The following is a 25,547-nucleotide window of genomic DNA, read 5'->3' as shown; positions in this document are numbered from 1 at the left end:
GGGTTCGGATTTGGTTCGGTATTCGGCTGAATCTTTCACAAAGGATTCGGGGTTCAGGCCGAATCTAAAAGAGTGGATTCGGGGCATCCCTTCTCTGCACAATCCTGAACTCAACTCTAGAAACTCACCCAACCGCTTACTATGCTCCTCTACTGACCTGCTCTTCAACTATTCTCTCTTTCCCTCCTCACATGCGCACACTCAAGACTTGCAAGGGCCGCACCCTCATGATGTAGACCCACACCCAGGACAGACCCAGGCACTCCGGATCCTCTCCCATCCGCACCCAACTTCTTTTTATGGACCTGCACGCCTATAAAACCGGAAGTCGGAAGCCAGCAGTGTGAGGTCTCTGGCAGGGAGAGCAAGCAGAAGAGCTCAACCCGAACCCACCTGCATCACGTAAATGGGGCAGCAAGGTCGGCTCGAACCCACGGGTAAACCTGGGAGTCCTGCGGGTATAGGGTTGGCCTGCACATAAATACCACACCCCTTCTCTGGATTGTCTCTCATGGTCTGTCCGACTTTCTCCCAACCTGTTGTGTTTATTCTGGATTACATTTGTAGCATCTATTTCTCCTAACATAAAGTTCTATGCTGTACTCTATAAATTGAAACAGTATGGTTAGGTTTATGAGCAAATAAACACTGGCATCAAACATTAAGGCCTGGACCATGCTGCAGGGTTTTTTTTTAGTTAAATTATGTTTATCTCAGAAATAAATCTAACTCAAAACAGTCTTCACATTCCATATGATAGAATGGATATACAAAAGTAAAAGCAGCAGAGTATAAAAAAAGCACATATATACAAATTCCTGTGTTCCTAATGGACTCCCACTCAGTAGAGGCCTTTACACCCCTGTACATATTTTACATTTTTTTAATCTTAAATGCATTAAAATAGGAGTTTGGTTCACTGATTTAAATTACATATACTTATATATGTAGTGTTACATAACTGGGTGTACTGTATAAGATATATATATAATAACAATGCTCACACTTTTTAGCACAGGTCAAATATACTGTAATTAGTGATGGGCAAATTCGCAAATTTTCCGCGAAATTCGTGAAACTGAGCCGCGTCTCATTTTTGACACTGGCGTCCGTTTTTGACGCTGGCGTCCATTTTTTTTGACACCGGCGAATTTTCGCCAACGAATTTTTGCAGCCGTTCCGCAAATTTATTCGCCGGTGGCGAATCACACAAATTCACCGCAGATTCACGCCTGGCAAATAAATTCACCCATCACTAACTGTAATACAATAAAGCACATGCTCATTTCTTTGCACTCATTTGGGATCATACGTGCAGGGCATGTAGTATCCAAAGCAGTAGTCTTTGCACTCCACAATGTAGATCAAAGACCTGAACTTCCCCAATGAATACATGACGGCCTGAATTCAGCATGTAAGGGGATAAAAATATTTTTTCTATTTCAGTGTAAATAGTTCAGGCAATATTTAGTGCTGCAGCCAGGAGACACCAACCCTTACGGTTGGCCTGTAGGGAAAATCCCCTTCAGGAGCCTCTATAAGGAGGTGCACAAGCTGTAACATACTCGTCAATCAGGAACCTTGAAGGCAGCTGGTACACTCAGACGCACAAGGGAAACCCTGCGGATTCTGGTGTTCCCCTCCTTTTGGGGCCCGGGCTTTCTGCTGCGGAACCAACAAGGAATTGGTGCTTTTGATAGTAATAAGTCTGTAAAGAGGTACTGGCAAGGATTAGGCAAGGCATAGTCACAAAACAGGCAAAAGGGTCGAGGCAGGCAGCAAGAATCAAAGTCAAAACAGGCAGAAGTCAAAAAACAGAAAATTCCAACAGTAAATATGCTTCAGCGGGTTATGTAAACAGAAGCCAGTTTGGGTACTGATTAAATGGAGGAATGCCTTTTCAAAGTTCGGCATCAAAACAAGAGCTTCAAGACGCTCACGACGATTGCGAACGAACCAACGCCAGCCTCACTTGTGCACGACCGGAACATGTGACGTTGCCTGGAGGGAATTCGAATGGAGAAATCTCAGGTGCGTCTCACACAAGCTAGGCACTTCCTTTTCAGCCCAACATCATCAGCGGGTGAGAGTTAGATCAGGTAGGTACCTGTTCCTTGCTAGGATTAGATAAAGAGGTAGGGGATTGCTATTAGCTCATTGTGGAGTGAGAGGTAGTTAGGGTAGGTAGCAAGGATGGCTGGAGTCTCCACAAGTAGTGAGTTTTGGGGTATTGACTTTCAGTTAGGGATTGTCAATAGTGCACCAGTTAGGGATTGAGGGCATGCAGAATTAGGTTGGTGGCAGCCTTGTGGTGAAGCTTGGGCCACTGTATACTGAACACCACAGAAAAGCAGGAGAACAGTTTATTGGGAGAGGACGAACCCTCAGTGGCTAACGGCACTCTACCAGTGCACATCCACATAACAGGGTACCTAGACACTTTGGGGAACACACTATTTGTGTATGTGAAACAATACTTCCTACAGTAAAGCCCTGTATGGACTCCGAGCTTACCAGTCACGTTACCCAAGTTACATGCAGAACTCTATTCATGAGGGATGAGCTGAAGGCAGCGTGTGGGCATTATCTATCCAGCCCCTTAACCTGGCTGTTATTAAGAAGCTCAAGTTAGGGAGTGCCAGTGGGTGCAAGGTGCAACAGAACCTGCTACAATACAATGTGCAAAGTGCAAAACATGGCTGGCTATATTCTCTGTAAAACAATTCAGCAGAAGCTAGAGGAGAACTGACTCCTGTTATAAAGTCACAAACCAAAGACCAGAAAGCAATAAAGGAATTTTGCTTTATGTTGCAACTTACTGGATAAAGCAGCAAACCTAAATCACAAAGTGGATGTTTTTCTGGACCCAGGTGCTGTTTTAAAATAGCTTTTTTTTTTTCCTGCTACTGTTTTTCCTACATGCTAAAAATATTTAACGTGACAAAGTCTCTGGGTTTTAAGCATAAATAGTGTTTTTTCGCCAGCGTGAAGTCATTTTGTTACTTCGGCGATTTACTAACGGTTGCTGGCGTAAATTTGCTAGCGAAGTGGACCTACTCTAGCGCTACTTCGCACCCTTACGGCAGGCGAAGTTGCGCTATGGCGAAGGGACGTAACTACGCTATTTCCCTAACATGTGCATTTTACTGACGTTACCTCTTGTGCCAGACTTTACTTCGCCAGGTCAGACCAGGCGAAGTTCAATATAATAGATAGGAGTTTGTCCAAAAATTTAATTTTTCTAAGTCCCAAAAAACACTGGCGTCTTACTTTTTTAACGGTGATAGTATGAAAAATAGTGTACATTTTTTTGGGGGTGCCCTCCCTCCCCCTACATTTCCTAACATATGGCAACTCAACGATACAGTGGGCACATGTGTAGGGCAATAGAACACCTTTATTTTATTTGTTAAAGGATTCCTGGGCTTGTGTAGTGTAATGTAGTTGCTGCAGCATATACGTCCATTATATTTTAACTTCGTGTCGTATGCAAATTAGGCATCGCTAGCGTAACTTTGCTTTGCCTGACGAAGTAACGGTAGCGCAACTTCACTACTGTTCCTCCTCCCTGAGCGCAACTTCGCATTTTAGTGAATTTGAGTAGCGCTGGCAAAACTATGCCTGGCGAAGTGCGGCGAAGCTGTCGCTGGCGCAAGTTCGAATCTTAGTGAATTTGCCCCATGGATTCATGCAACTTAGTTACTATCAAGTACAAGGGACTGTTCTATTGATACTAAGGCAGGGGAAGTTATTTTTAAATTGAACTATTGCTTAAAATAGATGGGAAATGTTTTTCCTGTAATTCAGATAAGAGACCCCTTACCTGTACATCTATAGATTTAAAAAACATAGCAAATTGCTATGAAGAACTATAGCATTAATGGTCAGGTTCCAAATCAATTTCCAGATATGGAGTCCATTATCTGGAAACCCATTATCCAGAAAGTTCTGAATTATGCAAAGGCCATCTCCCATAGTCCATTTTATCCAAATAATACAAATGATTTAAATGAATTTACCTTTTCTCTGTAATAATAAAACAAAACCTTGTACTTGATCCAAACTAAGATATAATTAATCCTTAATAGAGGAAAAACAATCTATTGGATTTATTTATTGTTTGAATGGTTTTTCACTAACCTAAAAAATAGCTTTTTTTTAGGTACTAACATTATGGAAAGGTCCCTTATCCAGAAAGCCTCTGGTCCTGAGCATTCTGGATAACAGGTCCCATACTTGTATTTAAATAGAAGCTTCCATGGTTTTTCCATCAAGAAAATCCCCCACTGTTTGTTGTTTGCTAATTTATTATTAATTGATTTTTGCCCGTAATCATGTTTTATTCAAAGCTCTCATTATTTTTCTGGACTTTTCACCCATTAAAATGTGATGCTACAAAAGGTTTACAGACAGTGCTACAAGATATGACACTGCACTGAAGCAGTGATCATTTAATGATGCCGAAAGCTTCTGTTATTATTTATTATATCAGCCGCAATGACAAGTGCAGCAAAGACCCAGAAAAAAGGAACAAGCAGAGACGCAGGCAGTGACATGTGCATGAAGCTCCCTTTACTGAGGCTGTTGTGGGGAGATGCCAGTCACAGTGTAATTGTTAGGAAGAGATGCCTGTCAGAAAGTAACAGAGGATCTGCTCCTGCAATTAAAGAATCTCGAATACGTGCTCTCTGATTTCATCTTTTCATTCATGTTCTGCCTCCTACCGCCCCTTCTCTTTCCAAGGGGAATTATTTCTACAAGTTGGGGTGGAAGAATTAAATGGAAGATGCATAAAAAAACAATACTATTATTTCAAAAGAAAGTAGATGGCTGCTTTTCTTTCCCTTTAATCACTGTCTGCAGTGGCGTAACTAGATATTACTGGGCCCCACAGCAAATTATTTTTCAGGCCCCCAACATTTTTAGCAGTTGACTTGTTTTACCAATATTTATTGAAACTGTATATGAATTAGGGCCTCGTGGGGCCCCTATACCTCCTGGGCCCCCCTGCAGGCGCAGGGTCTGCTTCCTCTATAGTTACGCCCCTGACTGTCTGATAACCATAAGCTTATTTAACATCCAAATATAATCTGCTCTTCCTATTTTCATTCACTGGATCAACATAAATTGTTTTACTAGATTTACATAGAAATACGGGAGGATGTAATAGATTTATTAGCTTGTTTTGAAGGGAATTTCATAGGTTGTCTCTTAATTGATTGTGGGGCAGACCAAGTCAATGACACAGAGAGCTATCTGTAAACACACTACTGATCTCAAGGGAGTAATAGAAAAGTGGCATGGACAGCAACTGCTATAATGTCTGGAACCTTTACTAAGTGGCGAAAATTCTAGCTCAAGCTAATTTGCATACAGAGGGAAGTTAAAGTTGAATGGACGTATATGTTGCAGCAAATACATTACACTACACAAGTCCAAGAAACCTTAATAAATAAAATAGAGTTGTTATAATGCCCTACACATGAGCCCACTGTATAGTTTATGTTCCATATGTTGGAAAAAGTATGAGGGAACCCGGTTACCCAAAAAAAAATGTAATATTGGTTGCTATGGGTTATTGCTAATGGGAAAACGTAGTGCCTTTTATAACATATGGGGGGGTATCCCTTTTTTTCTCTGTAATAATAAAACAGTACCTTATACTTGATCTCAATCCATATTGGTGCTAAAACAATCCTATAGGGCTTTATATGATTTTGAAGGTGATGTGTTGACTAGTGATGAGAAAAAAAAAAATTGACGCCGGCGACAATTTGGACGCTGGCGACGATTACTGGGCGCCCATTGACTATAATTGTCGCCAGCGTCAAAATCACTGTTTCACAATGCAAGTGTGAACAATGTAGGATCTTGCAGTCTGAGTCTGAGCCCACATATATGGGCTGTTTCTTTGTCTGCTGGCAGGAAAACAAAAGCTATTCCGCTACAGACTGCCTTTGCAGGAAGCCATTCATTTTATTTCAATACATTTTAATTTTTATTAATTTCAATATGAAGTCATTAATTTTAGCCACTGAAAAATGCACGCTTGTGCCAGACCTGTAAATGCCTTGGTTGGGTGGCTTATAGCATTATGGGCAATTAGCAGGGAGTGTGGTACTCTCCTAATCTCCTAAAGATTCAGTTACCCATGAACACCATTCTCTTACCCACATAGACTTTAAGGATCATTTACAACTGCCCCTGCTATATGTCCTGGAGCACTAAAGGGTGCAAAAGTGTACTTAATTAATGCTTGACTTTAAGGGGCAGATTTACTAAAGGGCGAAGTGACTAACGCTAGTGAAAATTCACAATTGTGACGTCATTTCCTTACTTTGCCAATTTAACGGTCGCTGGCGTAACTTTGCTAGCGAAAGAGATAGACTGTAGCGGTACTTTGCTCCCTAACGCCTGGCGAAGTTGCGCTCTGGCGTATGGTCGTAACTACGCAAATTCACTAAGATGTTGATTTTACTGAATGTTACCTTTTACGCCAGACTTGCCTTCGCCACCTCAGACCAGGTGAAGTGCAATTGAGTAGATAGGAGTTCCTCAAAAATTAGTTGAACATTTTTCTAAGTCCCAAAAAACGCAGGCGACATTTCATTTTTCAGGCTGATAGGCTGCAAAAGATTGTAAATTTTTTCTGAGGTAGGTTTCCCCCATACATTTCCTAACATATAGCACATAAAATATACATTGGGCTCATGTGTAGGGCAATATGACAACTTTATTTTATTCTATTAAGGTTTCCCGAGTTTGTGTAGTGTAATGTATTGGCTGCAATTTATACGTCCATTCAACCTTAACTTCCTGCCGTGTGCAAATTAGGCAACCCCAGCGCAACTTTGCTTCGCTTGCCGCAGTAACGCTAGTGCTACTTAGCCAGCATTCGGTGTCCTGGACGCAACTTTGGTGGATTTTAGTGAATTAGCGTTGTCCTGGCGAATCTATGGCTGGCGAAGTGTTTCGATGTGAGGTTAGTAAATTTGCCCCCTAGTATTCTACTCTGCAACTCATGCTGGATTAAAAAGACTACAGGCCTTTACCCGCCCAGCAATCATGAACACGATCTCTGTGCTCTGTTTCGGAGTAATTTATTTATTGTTTAGGGTAGTTTTTAAAGTGCAAAAATGTAGCGGATTACACCCATTTTTTGCATTTCTGCCCCTGCCTGACATGTCATAAATCACCCCCATTTTTTCTATACTGATGTTGAGTTGCTGCTTTAAAATGGAAGAAATATCGAATTCACTGCATTATGCCATAAATGTACAATGAATACTTTTTTTTACCGTACTCAGACTTTTTTTCCCAACCTTACAGATACATGGCAGGTATATCATCAGGCTCTATGCAACACCTTGCAGGTCATCTGCTAATTCCATTATGACTACACTTGTTAATTGCATCATTCACACATGTATATTAAACTAATCCTGTAAAAACAAACTTCTCTTATTATTATTACCACCAATCTTAGCACATATCCTCCAAGGAAACAATTAGCATAATAACTAGAAGTTGTAGGGACGGTAATATAAGATTGCTTCCATTAACATTAACACAATCAGAGCATCTCTATGAGTTTGCCATTTACATCCACATCTAGAAGGGAACCAGAGTGACCTTTTAAGGAGAATGAAGTCTTATTATTACGACAAAAATTCTGTTGATAAAAATAGGTTGATGTATAATGTTTGCCATGGTTTAATGTCTGTACTTTTTAGTTAATGATCAAGTTCTAAAAGGGCTGATTAGTACTGGAGGAATCTAATAAATATCAGTAATGAAAAAACTATTTATGCATCTGTGCAAACACATTTTCCTTTGTGTCAATTAAATACCACTGGGCTCATGTGTAGGGCAATATAACAACTCTATTTTCTTTTATTAAGGTTTCCCGGGCTTGTGTAATGTAATGTATTTGCTGCAACATATATGTCCATTCAACTTTAACCTCACACTGTATGCAAATTAAGCAACGCTAGCGCAACTTTGCCAGGATTCTAGTGATTTAGCCTTGTCCTGGCGAATCTACGGCTGGCGAAGTGTTGCGCTGTGAGCGAAACCATCGCTGGAGAATTTTCAGAGGTTACTGAATTTGCCCCATAGTAGTCTAAGAGGCAGATTTGTCAAAGGTTGCTTTGGAAATACTTCAGAGTTTCCTGAATGGTTCCTAGTCATTCAATTCTTACAGGAATTTCATTTTATTCATAAATATGCAAACATTCGAGTTTTTTTTTTAAGTTGTGAGTTTATTCAAAGTAGAAAAAAACTCGCAAACCTCACAAATTCGATTTTTGATAAATAAGCCCATAATAGTTACAGTATACTTTAATTCTGCCCATTGTATCCTTTTAATGTAAAACGTGTGGTGGGGTTGAGAGATGCCTCTGCCTATGCAATGATTATGAGTTTATTTCAAAAAGCTAATTACACAAAAGGAAAAGAGGGTTTTTGTACAATAATTGAATGTTGGTGATTTATGACTTCAATTCTAGGTGTCTTAGTAACAACAAAGGCTTAAAAAGGAATAGAAATATAAATAATTCCGACTGCAAGAATCAGAGATTATGCTGTTTACTTTTATAGCACTGGAACATGGAGAAACAGTGATCGAATTCATTGACATGAAGGGGCAGATTTACATATGGTCGAATATCGAGGGTTAATTAACCCTCCATATTCGACTGCCGAAGGTAAATCCTTCGACTTCGAATATCGAAGTCGAAGGATTTACCGCAATTAGTTTGATTGAACGATCGAACTAAAAAATGTTTTAAATCCTTTGAGTCGAACGATTCGAAGGATTTTAATCAATCGATCTAACGATTTTTCTACGACCAAAAAAACCTTAGAAAACCTTCCCCATAGGCTAACATTGAGGTTCGGTAGGTTTTAGGTGGCGAAGTAGGGGGTCGAAGTTTTTTTTAAAGAGACAGTACTTCGACTATCGAATGGTCGAACTATTTTTAGAAGTCGTAGTTGAAGGTCGAAGTAGCCAATTCAATGGTCGAAGAAGCCAAAAAAAACATTCGAAATTCGAAGTTCGAAGTTTTTTTTATTCTATTCCTTCACTCGAGCAAGTTAAATGTGCCCCGAAGATTATAAATAATATTGATGTGACTATATGTGAAGAACACGGGGGCCCTGCCTCCTGGGAGGTTATTCTCCCAACTTCTTTTTGACCTCTTTACCTCAAGTATTGTTTATAGAGAGAAGTAGTTCCCATAAGTAGGGATGGGCGAATTTTTTTGCCTTGTTTCGCCGCAAAAATGACGCCCATAGAATTTTATGGCATTGTGCGGGAAAAAAAAAAGACGTGAGTCAAAAAAAAATGTAGCTGCACGACAAAATATTTTTGACACCCATAGACTTTAATGGGCTTCGGCGACATTGACTTCTCCCATTGACTTATATGCAACCTCAACAGGTCTGAGATGCTGGGTTTTCAGATTCTGACTTTTCCATCCTCGTGGGTTTAATAAATTCCAAAAAATTCATGATTTTTTAAAAGTCAGATTTTATTTTTTTAAAAATCACAAATTTTTCGTGATTTTTGTATTCAGAGTTTAGTAAATAACCACCAGAGTGTATAGACACAGTTTTCTATGCAAGACTGACACATGACCCCAGGTGGTGTCCTTATACTTGTAGAGCAATAAGAGACATATATTTTGTATAATACTGCAATTGCTTTAGCTTATTAGTGCAAACAATCTAAATAAATGGCAGAGGCTTTCTTTTAATTAGTTCATTGTAGGTCAAGGGAAGGTTAGCAAATCCATGAGAATCCATGAATTAAGGTTGATAGGGGCACTGATTTAGTATGCTGCTGTCTTGGGCTCTTGCACTCAGCCTTCCACCCTTAGAAAGAAAGAAATATATTCCTGTAACTATTTGCTCCTTGATTATAAAGTGTTTATAATAGGAAGCTATTAATAGAGAAATCTTATTCACTCATCTTTCCTTTATAATTCCCTCCATTGAATAAAGGTTTAAAATGTATTAGGTACCTAACAATTATATCTACCTTTGTGATTGTTGTTGTGGACTGAGGGTATTTGTCAACTCATATTAACCTTTAGAAGATTTCTTTTACTGGCCTTTTAGTGTTTTATTTATGCTTCTGTAACGCTAATCTGGACTATCCAGACCACAAGCAGTTAATGTCCAGCTAAATGGTAATGAGCATGGGTTACATTGGACTCACGCATCAGGATCAGTGGAAGCTATCCCTTTAAGGTGTAGTGTAACTACAACACACATAAAAATACTGCACATAAAAATAGATTGATTGGACGCCAGTAGGTTCTTTGGTGAAATAACAGATGGGATTTATTATACAGAGACAATTGACCACAGATTTATTTATGCAGGAGATGAGGCAGATGTATCATATCACAGAGGAGGGAGGATAGCAGAGGAAGATACAGCACAATAAAGACTGTCACTCCCATAAGGCATAGTAGTCAAGTGTAAATCAATTCCCAGAAGACAGATATACCTCTGTGGAGATCGAGATCACCAGTGGAGTAGTTAGGGAGACGAAGTTAAAGCCTAACACCCTATCCACTGAGTCCCTGCACTAAAGGCAAACAAGAAGCCTTTGGGAAGCTACTCCCTGCTACTATCCTTGATGGAGCAGACAGCTGCTCATGCTATATAAAGCTGACTATCTCACTCGGCTAGAGAGTCTGTTAAAGATCTGCCCTAATGATGGCTAACCTCGTTCACATTGTTTCCTGGTCCCTGACTTAATCACCAAAGGTACAGGTCCCTTTGGGGCAAATGGCTTTACTGGGGCCTTGGTGATCCCAGGCTCAATGGGAATCACCTAGCTGGAACGGCACCAGGAGCCAAAGAGGAAGAGGCCACTCTTTTCCAACACTATATAGGAGTGTGGCAGGAAGTGGTCATTACACCTTTGGCCAATAACTAGTGGTGTACTAAAAGAAATGTTACAGGCTTATACCCAATAACAAAGAAGTACAGAAGGAAGGTAGGGATTTAACTCTATAGGGGCATAGCAATCCTATAGGTCCCTACACTTCTAACCCCACTTCCTGTAGTAGCAGAAACGATTTACTAGTGTAGGGGGAACAAGCCACAGCATATTACCTGCAAAACTGTCTGAAAATACAGCAGTTTCTGAATGATAAGTCATGGGTACTAAGTATTCTGGTCTGGTTTGCAAGCCATAAACCTGGTATATATTTATATAAGGCGGAACTGTAAGTTATACTTCTGCTGTTGTAGTTCAATCTTAACCTCTCACTGGTAATGAGAGTTGTATTTTATAAAGAGATGAAGAGTGATAGACTGGGCAAACTTTCTATAAAATGTTAATGCTTCTATGTTACATTATTAATGATATCTGAGGCTGTTATTATCATCTTGCTTAGCTTTACACCAGCTAACCCCTCACTCTTTCTACAGACTACTGCTGCTTCATGGCAACCCTCTGTGAGTAAGGTTTTAAAGGCAGTGCCCACAAATTGCAGCCTTCTAAAAATAGCTTTGCAAATTATAATGACAAGAGTGGATCAACGCGAACAAGAGGACCAGAACATATCGATCCCAAGTCACAGACATGAACTATCGAAAAACAAGAATAATTACATTTGTTTAATGCAGCAATTGAGAACCCCTACAATTTTTTCAGAATGTTTTCTAAAAGTATAGATATAAAATGTATTACCACTACAATGGCACATTTTTGTTGGGGTAAAATTGGATTCTGGACTTTCCTATCCTTTTCAAAACACTCAAAACATTTGAAATTTTTTTTTTTAATTCAGTTTATAAGCCACAAATTACCCAACCAGATATTTTGATGGTCATTTTGATTTAAACTATTGGCTCAATGGGATTCCAGCCAGGGACCTTTGGGTTCTTGGCTCTGTGCCTTAACGATTGGGCCAGCTGAGCAGCCTGCAAGGTTGCTCACTGTCTATTACCTGGCATTTGCAGCCCTAGCCCAGCAGCGTGGTTGGTTTGTAGTCAGCCAATCGGGGCTGGCTCTGCCCTATTTAAGACCAGCCCTCAAAACACTCCTTGCCTGAGCATTGGCTTCCCAAACTAGCAGTGTGGCATTGTCCCTAGCTAAGGGTTCCAGATGTAGCCTCCTTTCCTTTGCTTGCCTTGTTCTGTCCTGCCTTGCTCTGAACCTTGTCTTGTTTACCCTGCCTTACCTTTCCCATCTGGTTTTGTTCCAGCCCTGCTTTAAACCTTGCTTTATGCCTTTGCCTTGCCTGTTCCTACTCTGGTTCCAGTCCTGCTTTGACCTTGATCTTTGCTTGCTTTAACCTTTCCTTGACCTAGCCCTGCCCAGCTTTCCTTGCTATTCTGAACCTTGCTCTGCTCCTCACTCCAAACCTGACCTTGCCTTAACCTTATTCTGCCTTCACTTGACCTTGCCTTTCTGGTTCCTGCTTCCTGTTCTGTTCTGACTTGTACCCTGTCTATATCTTCCCTCATCTCACTCTGCATCTTGCTTTGCCTTTTCCCCCCTCTACGGCTATCCAGTCCCCTTTCTGGCTATCATGTCCTCTCCTGCTATCCGCTCCAGTCTCCTCCCGCTATCCAGTCCTCCTGTTCCCAATCTCAAGTCTGGTCCTGATCTACGCCCGCACCGTTCCAGTCCTAATTCAGTCTGCTCCTGTCTCCTGATCTTTCCTATGCCCACTCCGTCCTTGTTCCTATTCAGTCTGCTTCCCATCTTGTTGCCCTCGTCACCCTGTTCCTGCATTTTCCTTACCGTGTCCCCTTAGTCACATACAGCTCCTGCCTCAAGGACTCACCCTACCCTTATCTGCCTCCACGGCACCCCTACCTAATCCTTGAGAAATGGCTATTATTGTAACTGAAAATAAATTGGTCAGTGTATATACTATAAATAGTTAATACTTAAATCCATCCTTGGTTGAGAATAGCATCATGCAGATGTGTCATGTGGGAACAGAAAAGTAGTAGTTGTTCATCTGCTTAATAATACATGAACTGTATGAATAAAACCATTGATTCTCAATTGAAAAAAGAGAAACATGCAGCCCAGATTTGGCAGGGTTTAAATAATTAGCATTTTTAGTTTGGGTAAGACGATAAGTGGTGACAAACAAGTGGAAAGGAATGGAGTATAATGTGATATCAGAGGACAGGAAGGGATGGTAGTCCTTCTTTTGCTGGCTAAAAGACAATTTCTTCTTGAGTCTATAAGTACAAGGAGAGGATGATGCATTTAACTTTATGGAAAGAAAAAATGGGTAGTACATCAAGCCATATTCATTTAGTCGAGAAAGAAATCTCCTAATTCAATTTCAGATTTTCCCATACAGCCAGATGCAGTTCAACGAGAAGAACTTATTTTACTGTGGACCAGAGTCGATTTAATGATAAAAAGGTTTCTCTCATGAAAAGTCATGGTCGAAATTCAATTTGAGATGCAATTCAATTCAGAAAAACATATCTCACAGTTTATCACAGTTTATTTAGAATAATACTCGAACCAGAGGGGAAAATAATTACAAACCATGTATATCATATTTTAGCAATGTGTTTTATACAATATATGGATCACGGAGGAGTACCGAAAACATATATATATATGTGAGACCTGTGAGTGCGGATCCTCTTCTTGTTTGGTATATAAATATATATATATATATATATATATATATATATATATATATATAAATATATATCTATATATATATATATATATATATATATATATATATATATATATATATATATATATATATATATATATATATATATATATATATATATATATATATAGTAAGAAGGATCAGCACTCACTGTGTTGAAGAAAAATGTTTTTTTATTGTCAAGTGATATACATCTTTATCCGACGTTTCGGACCTTTTTTCACACACACACACACACAGTATATACAAAGCTAGCACACATACCTTATATCCACGTAACCAGAAAGTTCAAATAAACTGACATTTTGCTTAGTTTTTTCCCTCCGGTTGTTTAAACACACAAAATCCCACAAAACCTCCTGCTATATAAGCTTATTTTATACACATGCACCAAAAAAGATGTCTTACTTAGCCCCAAGACCAGTATTTTGCATCACATATTAAATAAGCACAGACGTGTTTATACTCGGATTTCAAAAGCATTAGTCCTCTTACTTATTTCCTATCCTTCCAGATCAGAGTCTATGGCCACACAGGCTGCATGCCGAGATTTGTGACACGGCCACAAAGGTCCTGGCCTAGGGCAGCAGAATTTCAGGGGTGGCATGCCACACAGGCAAATCCAAATACGAGCAACTGAGACTGTTGTGTGGGGCATTTGAAAGAAAAAACAGTTCTGCGTGTGCATATGCGCACACACACATAAAGACCTGAGGTCTCTGAGGAAGTGCATAGTCACGAAACACATCAGACCTCAGACGCTATGTTTGTAAATTACATATTGAAATAAAGATTGTCTACTTTTACCGGTGATCTGAAGTAGTATGGTTCCTAAAAGTGGTTCCGGAGTGCACTGCTTGAACAATTGATGTGTTGATTACGTTCCTCTTAGTGACAAACTCGGGGCGGAGGCACGTGGGTCACAGCAACAGTGGGGTAAGACTTATCCTTATTCGTATATCTTTTTCATATACATATCTGGTCCCATATGTGGGGAGATTGGGAAGATTGTGCCGACTCCAAGGTTTAAACGAGGGGTCTGGGGCATGAGGCACCCGGGCTAAAGAGTATTCAACGGTGAGCCACACGTGGACCCTAATAGTTAATTGGAAAACTTAAATTGTTTGCCCCATTCTATGCGCTCTATTTATATATTTGTTCTATATGTATCTATACATTACTCCTATACGTCATGTTGATCATTTTTTTTGGGAGGTCTGTTTTTGTAAATAATGTTTAGTTGGTGTTCCTAAACCTGACTGTTTTGCCAACCTGACTGTCCCATCTCAGCCTGTCAGTTAAAGTTTCTAAAACTAACGGACTTCTTCTGCACAAATATGGCAGCCCCCTCAAAGAGGAGCACGGGGAGTCAGATGGGTAATGTAAAAGCTTTGAGTAAAAATTTATGGCAAAATTATAATTAGCAAACAAAGCCAATACTATGATAGATGTAAAAATAGTTTAATTTCTGGCGTCATTATCTCTTTAAGAGGTTGGGTGCAAGGCAACCCAGTATTTAATTCCTGCAATATGCAGATGGTAAGTACAGAGCTGTCCTGCAGTTTGCAAACCTTGGCGTTCCCTGGTCTGTGCCTCTAAATGACGTACAAGCTCAGGGTCGTTCCAGGAGTCACCCACAGTTTGTCTAATCTGAATGCAGCTCTACCAGCTGTGCAGCTGTGTTCAGAGAGAGGATAGACTATTTGCCCCTCATTCTACAATGGGGCATTGTGTGGGGCCTTGTGCTTAGTGCACAAAGTAGGTTATTTTGCCTCTGTTCTTTGTACTTTGCAAGTTGCTCCTGGCTTAATAAACATGGTACAGATATGGGACCTATTATCCGGAATGCTCGGGACTTGGATAACAGATCTTTCCATAATTTGGATCTTCACATCTTAAGTCTACTTGAAAATCATGTAAATAAACCCAATAGGCTGGTTTTGCTTCCAATAAGGAATAATTACATCTTGGTTTGGATCAAGTATAAGCTATTGTTTTATTATTACAGAGAAAAAGTAAATTATTTTTAAAAATCTAGATTATTTTATTATAATGGAGTCTATGGGAGACAGCCTTTCCGTAATTTGGAGCTTTCTGGATAATGGGTTTCCGGATAACAGATTCCATACCTGTATATAGGATGCCTGAACAAAACTAATCTCTGACTGGTTGCTATGGGTTACTGTTAGGTGAAAATCTACCTATTATTTGTATACGAGCCCAAATTGTCTTGGAAAAAAAAAAGAAAGAATGCTTTCAGAAGCTGTGATACTGTTGAAACACTTTCCTGACTTGGTGTTATTGGTGTTAGATGTTCCCGATATTGTATTGACTCGTTGATTCAGCTCTCAGTTAAATTAGATTTGGAGCTTTGCTTCTACAAGGGTAAATGTCAAAAGGCAAAAGTCTGTCCTATTGACCTTGTTTATAATTGGCAACTCAGTACAGCTAATGAGCTACTTAGTATTATTTATCAACAGCTCACAACAGGAAGATAGTTCAGGCCATTATTAACTTTGCTTCAAGCTATCCATCCTAATCATTAAAATTACATTTTATAATTAGAGAAATGCGACATGTTGACTGTAGGCAAAAAGCAAACAAGGGTATATGGTTTCAATGTTTTAACTGTAAAAATACTGGCCAAATTACAATAATATTTTTGCTGCTTACTGTGGGACAATTACTCACACACTTCATACCCAAATCGGGTTTTCTACACTATGTTAATCAAAAGTGCATTTAAAAATAATAAAACAATATCACTACTGTATTTAATGCAGCTTTAAGCATTTAACATAATAATATAATAATGCTCAAAAACAACAGCTGCAAACTATATAAATCTTTTCCAAATATACTTACATTTAAGGTAATCTAGTTTTCTTTCTCCTGAAATGGCACTATAATATAATATAATAAAGCAAACAGTTCTGAGAAAGACATGAGCTATAGTTGCAGTCATACTGTATACACACACACCTTACTCATCTTGGGCTAAAGGTATGGGTAACTGGTGCAATTTAACTCCAACTCAGCCAGGCACTAATCAGTGTCCACTCTAACTGATGTTATTTATTTATTTTTTTGGTGGCCTTATAGCAAGCCATTCACTGATCAGTATTGTCTACTGACCACTCCTTGCCATGCTGCCAATACATTGGCCCATGTAGAGACCAGAACAGCAACATCCACCTCTAATATCTGGTTGAGATTATTTCAGATTTCATTCAGCCTTGTTTGAAAATCTAGTTGGTGAGGATCACACAAGGCCCTGGATACATTTGTTTCCAAATAAGAATGCACAAGCCCCTAATGTGATCCACAGATACAGAAAAGGCAAATGTGCTAAATCAGTTCTTTTGTTCCGTGTATACAATAGAGGAGTCAGAGGTCCCAGGCTCACTTCATTAATACACTGTTGTGTCAGCTCAATATAGTCAGTGGCTGATTTAGGATATGGTTCATAAAGCTTTAGCAAAATTGTGAACAAGGCACCCGGGCCAGATGGCATACACCCCTGCATTCTAAGAGAGCTTAGTTCAGTTTTAGACTGGCCTCTATTTCTGATGTTCTTAGACTCTCTTTCTTCTGTTATAGTACCTATGGATTGGAGGAAAGTTGATGCAATTCCAATATTAAAAAAGGAATTAAGATCTCAGCCTGGCAATTATAGGCCAGTAAGTTTGACATCTGTGGTGGCCAAACTATTTGAGGGCTTGTTAAGGGATATGATAACTATGTATAAATATATAAGTGGATCATATAATATTTTCTCTAATGCTTTAGTTACCAGTAGGCCATTCCAACTGACACAAGGTCACCCATTAGAAGAAAAGAGGTTCCTGCTAAATATTCGGAAGGGTTTTTTTTACAGTGAGAGCTGTGAAAATGTGGAATCCTCTCCCTGAATCAGTTGTACTGGCTGATTCTCAGTCTTTCACATATATACAGTACACTCTAAGGGCTAAACTACCGGGGATATTTTGTAGGATGGTGTTGGATCAACAGATCGCATCCTACAAGTCGGATGCACTCGCATGGGTCAGAATATACTGTAATGGGACTGATACAAATATTTGATGTGTAAACTACATGGAAGATTGGACATCCAACTTGTGACACACCTGTCAGATGAGAACAAATCTGATGGTGTCTTTTTTCTCTCAACTGATATACATTGAGGGGGCTATTTACAAAAATCCGAATTTTCCTGATTAATTACTAAAAAAAAATCCAACCAAACTAGAATCCACGATTTTCCTTTTTATATCATAAAAAAGAACACGAAAAAATTGGATCGACAAAAACCATGACTTTTTTGGATTGTCGTATGGAAAATCTAAAATTATTTGTATTTGACACTCGAAAAGTCCACATTTTTCATGATATCAGCCCAAAATGTTGTGATTATCGTATGAAACCCAGCACAGACAATAATATTTTTGAATTGCAAATAGGACCTCTGCCATTAACCGCTACAGGACCTCGACAGGTTTAAGATGGAGTATTTTCAGAATTGGACTTTTTGCTGCCTCGGGGTATAATAAATCTTGAAAAAAATATTTTCCACTAAAAATCTGGATTTTATAGTAAAAAAAACTAGTTTTTACCATTCAGAATTTAATAAACAACCCACTGAATGTTGGATATAGATGTATGAACAAACAGCACCATCTGACTTTATCTGATCCAACTTAAAATTACAGCTTTGGGGATCATATTTTGTAGAATTCAACAAAATCTCATGCTGCTGAGTGATAAAAACAGACCCACAAGATCTGGAAAAAAAAGATCAATTGACTGCAATGCATTAAACACAATATAAAACACCCATTGACAAGAAATAATATGGTGTAAAATTACCATACACTCCAATGCATTTGCATATTGAGCAACTCATTTTTTTTCACGTTTACAAAATCTTTTTTTGTACAATGATTAGACACATTTATCACAGCAGATCAATGCTTCAGTTCATCAAACGATGTTCAGCTGCTTTGAACAGTCAAACACTGTTGTTACCTATCAGTATAGATTTCACAACAATAATACATTGGCCCCATGTGTGAAAGGTTAGTTAGAGTTAATCAAATTTGTGGCCTGTTGTTTGTGTGTGTCCAGCACTACTGGTTCTGTAGAGGAGGAGACTGGCGTGCAGCAGGAGTGTGTGTGTGTGTTGTATAAGAATAGTTACCTCTGGGGACTTACGGCCTCATTACAGCAGTTCTGCAGTATCACAAGGGTTTGTCTAACCAGTTATCCATAATGTCCTTTTTATACTAACAATTCTATATTATTATCTGATTTGCTATATCTCTGTAATAATAGTACAGTACCTTGCAGCTGATATTAACTATAATACCATATATCCATATTGATGTCAAGGCAATACTTTTATCTTTTTTAAATGTTAATGACTAATGCTCCACTTTACAGAATGACCTTGTGTCTGGAAATCCCCAGGTCTCAAGCATTTTCGCAAATTGATCCCACAACTGCAACTGAAGATTGTAAGATTTGCCTATGCAAGTCTCATTGGATTTGGTGCCCAGAGCTAGAAATAGGATAACAGTGAAAAATAAAGGAACAGTTTAAATGAAATTGAACTGAGCATGCTCAAGCCCTAGCCCTGGAGGTTTAAGCTGGAAACAGGAAGTGTAATACAGAAGCCCATGTAAACACAATAGAAGTAAAGAAACATATATATATATATATATATATATATATATATATATATATATATACATATATATATATATATATATACTTTATATATACTTTATATATATATATATATATATATATATATATATATATATATATATATATATAACTTTCTGATAATTTTAACCTTTCCTTCTCCTTTAACCTTATAAGTTTCATGTTACAGAAACCAATTTGTTTAACACATCAACTCAAGGGGTTAACTGCCTAAAGTCATTTAGTTGCATTGTCTGAGGATTGGAATATGCTGTGTACTTGTCACTTGTTCCTCTAGTCACTGGCTCTACATCCATTGATTAACTCGTATAGAGCACTACAGAGCAGAGCAGAGCAGAGCTTGTAGTGCTTTAAGGGAAACTATTGGCAATATACAAATGAATAAAATTAAATAGAGGCCACTATAGACATAATAACTGATGATTATTCATTGAATCTAATATGTACAGTACATTAGCTAGACACATACCGTAGGATGAAGTCCTTCCATTAAAGTAAAGTAGATACTATAAACAAAAAAGCCTCACTTACGAAAATATTAATTATATTTATCTGCAGAAACTTGTACAAACCTATATGAGACACCGTTTCCGATTGATCTGAAGAGATGTGTGCTGCACCTCAGATCTAATTGCACTGAGATGTAGGCAATGGTGAAAGTAATTGTTGGCTCATAAGAAACATAAAACTGAAAGAAGTGGCAGAACAAATGTTTTTGTTGCAGCACAGCAGTAATATCCAACTCCGGAGAGCTTTGTGCAGACAATTATCTTCCTATAGGATGCTCTAGGCAAGGGAAGTATTGGCTGTCTGAATGCCCCATGGAGGAGTGACGGCAGCTGTGATAAACTGGTTTCTGGAACAACATTTACCTCCCAGATAAACTTCTGTCTCCTTGATTTGTTGATAGACAACATAATGCAGCAAATCAGCACATATATTTTAAATGCGGAAGTATATATTATAACAAATAACTGAGCTGAAAATGACAAATATCCTAAATACAGCATTTGAAATGCTCACCAACAAAGAGTCCAGGGTCACCTATACAAGCTAAAATATTTTAGATCAACTAAGAAGATAAAGTTGTTTTTTTTTACAAAAGGCCAATATTCATCTTAGACTGGGAATAATAAAATGCAATTTATAAAAATGTTTCAGCTTCCTAAATACCATCGTCCAGCTCTACAAATGGAAGACCCTGATGCTTTTAAATTACTAGTTTGGGTTTCCCCAGTGTTACCCCTGGGTAGATTTTCAGCAGAAATGACTCGGTAAAGAAACATTAAGCTGAGCTTCTATGCAGCTGATCATATAATGAATACAGTAAAGAGAATACAGAATCGCCCCTGTATACAGAAGCACAGTCATTGCACTTAGTAACATAGTAAGTTAGGTTGAAAAAAGACACACGTCCATCAAGTTCAACCTTTTAACTCTATTTTAACCTGCCTTACTGCTAGTTGATCCAGAGGATGTGTATTAAGCTGCCAACACACTGAATGATACTGTCACCCAATTGGGTTATTTCTGTCTAAACTACCCAACCACCGCTGCATACAATATATTCAGAGTACAAATTACAACTTAATTTGAGGATGGTTCTATATTTCTTTTAGCGGTGTCCAATACCAGCTGTTGTTGATCTATAACATTCAGCATTGTACTGACAACCAAAAGTGTGTGTGTGTGTGCCAGAAATCAGCAGTAGGTGCAGAATGAGACACAAAGGAAAATCTGTGTCATTCCCATCCATAGAGCATTACCTGTATTTGGCATTACTGTAATCATGAGGTTTGCACTAGGGGCAATAATGTAGACATCCCCTTGGCATTTCAGCAGATTTAGCATCTCAGCAGATTTAGCAGCGCACTCCGGAACCACTTCAAAGAACACTTCCAGATCACCAGTAAAAAGCAGACAATCTTTATTTCCACCAAAGCCACAACCGCTACGGAGGCGCAGATCAAGAATACCAGGAATCCGGCACAGTTAACATCAACATTCGGCTTTATTCACAAATAGGAAGGATGACAGTGGACGGTGTACAATTCTAACGCGTTTCATGCCCCATAGCTGGACACTTCATCATCACTCTAATGAAGTGCCCAGCTATGGGGCATGAAACGCGTTAGAATTGTACACCCTCCACTGTCATCCTTCCTATGCGTGAATATAGCCGAGCGTTGATGTTAACTGTGCCGGATTCCTGGTATTCTTGATCTTCGCCTCTGTAGCGGTTTGTGGCTTTGATGTAGTAGCCGGCAAGGAGTGACCGGCATATCGTGAGAGCAGCGATTGAGCAGGACGGCACATTGGTCCGGGTGAACTCCGCCATTAACACTTCGTGAGTAGAGCTTTAATCTTTATTTCCAAATCTGTGCGTTTCGTGGCTACGCACTTCCTCAGACCACCGAGGAAGTGCGTAGCACGAAACGGGTCAGACCTCAGATGCTAGGTTTGTGAATCAGATGTGGAAATAAAGATTGTCTGCTTTTACCGGTGATCTGGAAGCATGCGGTTCTTTGAAGTGGTTCCGGAGTGTGCTGCTAAATCTGCTGATGCGTTGATTCTTCTTAGTGACGGACTCGGGGCAGCAGCACCCGGGTCACATCGATGTCGGGGTAAGACTCATCTTTATGCATTTTTTGTCCCGTCTGCGGGGAGATTGGGTGGCCGTACCGACTCCTAGCCTTAAACGAGGGGACCGGGGCAGGAAGCACCCGGACCAAAAAAGTGCTAATGGTGAGCAACACAGGGACTCTAAGGATTGTTTAGAAAAACACAATCTTATCCCGTTTTATGTACTTAAAAAATGAAGTGTGAAGCCCTGAAATAGCGCTGGCTATATATGTTTGGTGGCATAAATAAACTCCTTAGCATTTGCATTATTCAAATGTACAAGCTCAGAAGAACCAATGAGCATCACCTGTCTATGGCAATTACAAGGACAATTTGCAAATGACTATGGTGCACTCTGTATTTTGTGCTGGATTTTTAACTGGTGCAAGGTGTAGAGAGCTACCTGTAACTGCAGAAATCACTGCCCCAGGTTCAGCAGGTAAGTGCATGAGCCCTAAATGGTCACAATTTTGCACCCCTTAGTACAATTTTCCTATTGCACCTGAGGCAATGGTAAATGACCCCAAGTGTCCTTCAGGATAAAGGATTAATTACCCTTTTTTTGAAGGGTTCATTAACAATTAATATACTGCCCCTTGGGATGCCTGTGGCTAATTTAACAATAACATTTAAAGAGGCGAAGAGGCTGAGGCTAATTAAACAGATACAGCAAAAAAACAAAAACATGATTAAAGCCTGTTTAAGAAATCCATTGGGATTAGAATAAAAGGGATTCATTATGAAATGACAATATTAATGTAAATATTTTTCATTTTTATACTATCAAATATGCATAAAACTTATTTTTATCAACCCAAAACTAAGGCAGGCCCCATCACTCTTAATGCCCTCTCTCTATCCACCCATCTATCACAACTCCAGCAGATGGTATTACGTGGTGGTGACTTTTTGTGGTAGTTATAAAGTTTTGCCCATGTACTGCTTGAGTCTTCAGCCAGTTTGCAGGGGCCCTTCTGTAACTCTTAGGGGTAAATTTATCAAAGGTCGAAGTGAATTTTCAAATTAAAAAAATTTGAATTTCGAGCTATTTTTGTGTACCTCGACTAGGGAATAGTCCAAATTCAATTCAAATTTGAAAAATTTGCCTTCTAAAACCTGCCAAATTGCTGTTTTAGCCTATTTGGATCAATTGGTGGACTTTGAAAGTTTTTTGGGGGACAAATTTAGATTCGAATTTGCTATTAATTTGATTCATACAATTCGAATTCGGCCGAATACGGACCTATTCGATCGAAAACTGACCTATTCGGCCAAAAAGAAACTTCAACATGGTCTTTTTGAATTCGAATTTCAAAGTTTTTCCTTGATAAATATGCCCCTAACTGTGGTCCTTAATTTGTAAGCCTGCAGGTTCAGTTACAAATCATCAGATTATCAGATTGATATGGCAATAAGATGTGATTTCATATTCAGCAGGAGATAACACACTTTCACTCTTGAGTTGAATTGTTGTACTTAAATATAACCTTTATGCATTGAATTCTTTTCAATGGGGCTGTACTCATACAGACGCATGTAAGCGCTTAACGCAAGAAAAATGCAACATGCTGCGTGCCAACCTACATTCGGCGCTTACATGCGTCTGTGTGAGTACAGCCCCATTGAAAAGAATTCAGTGTGTCTACTCCTGCGGCTGAACGCATGAACCCGGAACACAGTGGAGCAGAGCTAAAAACGCCCTAAAAGAGCCCTAATACTGAACAATGGGTGCTAACAGTCATGGCATTTTGCCAAATAGAATTCAATGTGACCTCAGTCACCATTATTTTAAGGATATAATTAAGTAATATTCCCATGATTCAATATGGTAAACTACAACAAAAAATAATCAGTGAGAGAACAATTAGAATTTTGTTTGGTACTTGATAAGTGGAATCATTTTGTGTATTTGCTGTCTGCATTGGCATTGTGTAGGGGGCACATATATAGATAGATGCAGACTGAATAATACTGTAAACCGGAGCTGAGAATAAATGCCAATGTGTAATTGGTGCATTTTATGACTATTTCCTGAGTGATGGAGTATTACTCTACTTACCCTGGAGTGGCATTGAAACCCAAAGTAAACCACAACGATCGTGGGTGTCAGGACAATGGTGAATATAAAAAACAGCATGATGAAGTTAGCTAGGAAAGCCACAAAGTTAGCTCCGGTAACCAGCAGGGTCCACATCCAGCACCCCCACCTGCTCCGAGACTCCATAGGCAGGAGCTGATCTTCTATGTTATAGGGTGGGAGGCCAGGGATCATCCGAGAGGTATCTGACATACTGTCTACTTCAAAGTCTTCAATGTCTTGGTCAGACATGTTTAACAGTTGGCTTTTTTCAACCTGCTAACACAAAATCTCCCAGCTCCCGTATCACTTTTGTTTTCCTCTGTCAACTTTAATTTCCAACCCTTAATGTTCACAATTGCTTGTAGCAAAAGTCCAGCTGCTCCTGTCCTTTTCCTCCTCTTGTTTATTCAGCTTGTCACTTCAGCTCTCCTTTCTCCTCTTGCCTTATGTGTAGTGATTGGATTTGACTTCTGTGCGATTGTCCTTTAAAAGTAATCGAGGTCTCACCAAGATGTAGCGCTTCCTCGTGGACACTCTGGATTTCAAAGATCTTTATATTTCCCTCCTGTTATTGGAATCTTTTAAAGTCCACTGTTAGAGAGTTGGTTGTACAGATTCCATGGGAGATTTTCAAAGCCGTTTATCCACAGTGGGTAACTATGAGAGTGGATCTGTTAGAGACTGTCTCATGATAAGAACCATCTCATAGCGACATGATATCAGATGGCTGTTTGAGCATCACAGTGTCGATGCTGCACTGTGCTCAGCCTTGGCTTTGTAAGCTTCCCTCAAAGAACTCTCGGCACCCATCAGCCAATCCGCTGCTCCTGCATCTGCTTCTCCCTTTCACATGCACAAAGCAGATTTACACCTAGGGCTCAGTCAATCAGTCTGGGTTATTCTGGGTTAAAACACAATGTCATTATTCCGACACCATCTATGACTTCTGTCAATTTTCCCAATTGGAAGTTAATGGAGCAGAGAGTTTGCCGTCAAGCATTTTAGATGTGCTTAAAAGGTGGGAATGATTAGGAGTTTGTGGAATACACAATGGCTAATAAAAAACATTGTTTTCTATACATTTATATTTAATTTTCAAAGCAATATTATATTCTGCATTCCTATTGCTGCAAAATATCAATACACTATCAATTCATTTTATCCAGTTTCCCTTTTTTCTCTGTCTTCTCTTCTGTCTTTTTCTCTTTTTGTTTTACTCTCTTAACCTTCCTCTCTCTCTTTATATATGTGTAGCATTTTCATGTTAATTACTGTGTTCCATTTACAAAGTTAAATGTCTAATTAAGCTTTCACTGCAGAAATCGTAAACCATAGCCTTGATTTTTATATGCATTTCCATATAGTGTTCATAATAAGTAATTCATTACTCTACTTACAAGCTGCTTGCTGGAAACAAAAAATCATTGCCTTTTAATGTTTCCTTA

The 25,547-nt window shown here is 39.1% G+C and overlaps 1 protein-coding gene across 1 annotated transcript in view; it reads right to left on the bottom strand.

The window, feature by feature from the left end:
* The window catches only part of tmem88.S (transmembrane protein 88 S homeolog), a 46,839-nt gene extending 21,912 nt beyond the window's left edge, over nucleotides 1-24,927 (bottom strand). The window contains exon 1 of the mRNA XM_018227891.2: nucleotides 24,082-24,927. Within this exon, the coding sequence (XP_018083380.1) occupies nucleotides 24,082-24,351 (270 nt within the window). The 5' untranslated portion in view covers nucleotides 24,352-24,927. The remainder of the gene's footprint in view (nucleotides 1-24,081) is intronic.
* Between the last annotated feature and the right edge of the window lie 620 nt (nucleotides 24,928-25,547).

The sequence above is a fragment of the Xenopus laevis genome, chromosome 7S (assembly GCF_017654675.1).
Source record: "Xenopus laevis strain J_2021 chromosome 7S, Xenopus_laevis_v10.1, whole genome shotgun sequence".
Taxonomy (NCBI): domain Eukaryota; kingdom Metazoa; phylum Chordata; class Amphibia; order Anura; family Pipidae; genus Xenopus; species Xenopus laevis.
The sequence above is the reverse complement of the archived record's forward strand: the minus strand, read 5'-3'. Positions and strand labels throughout refer to the sequence as shown.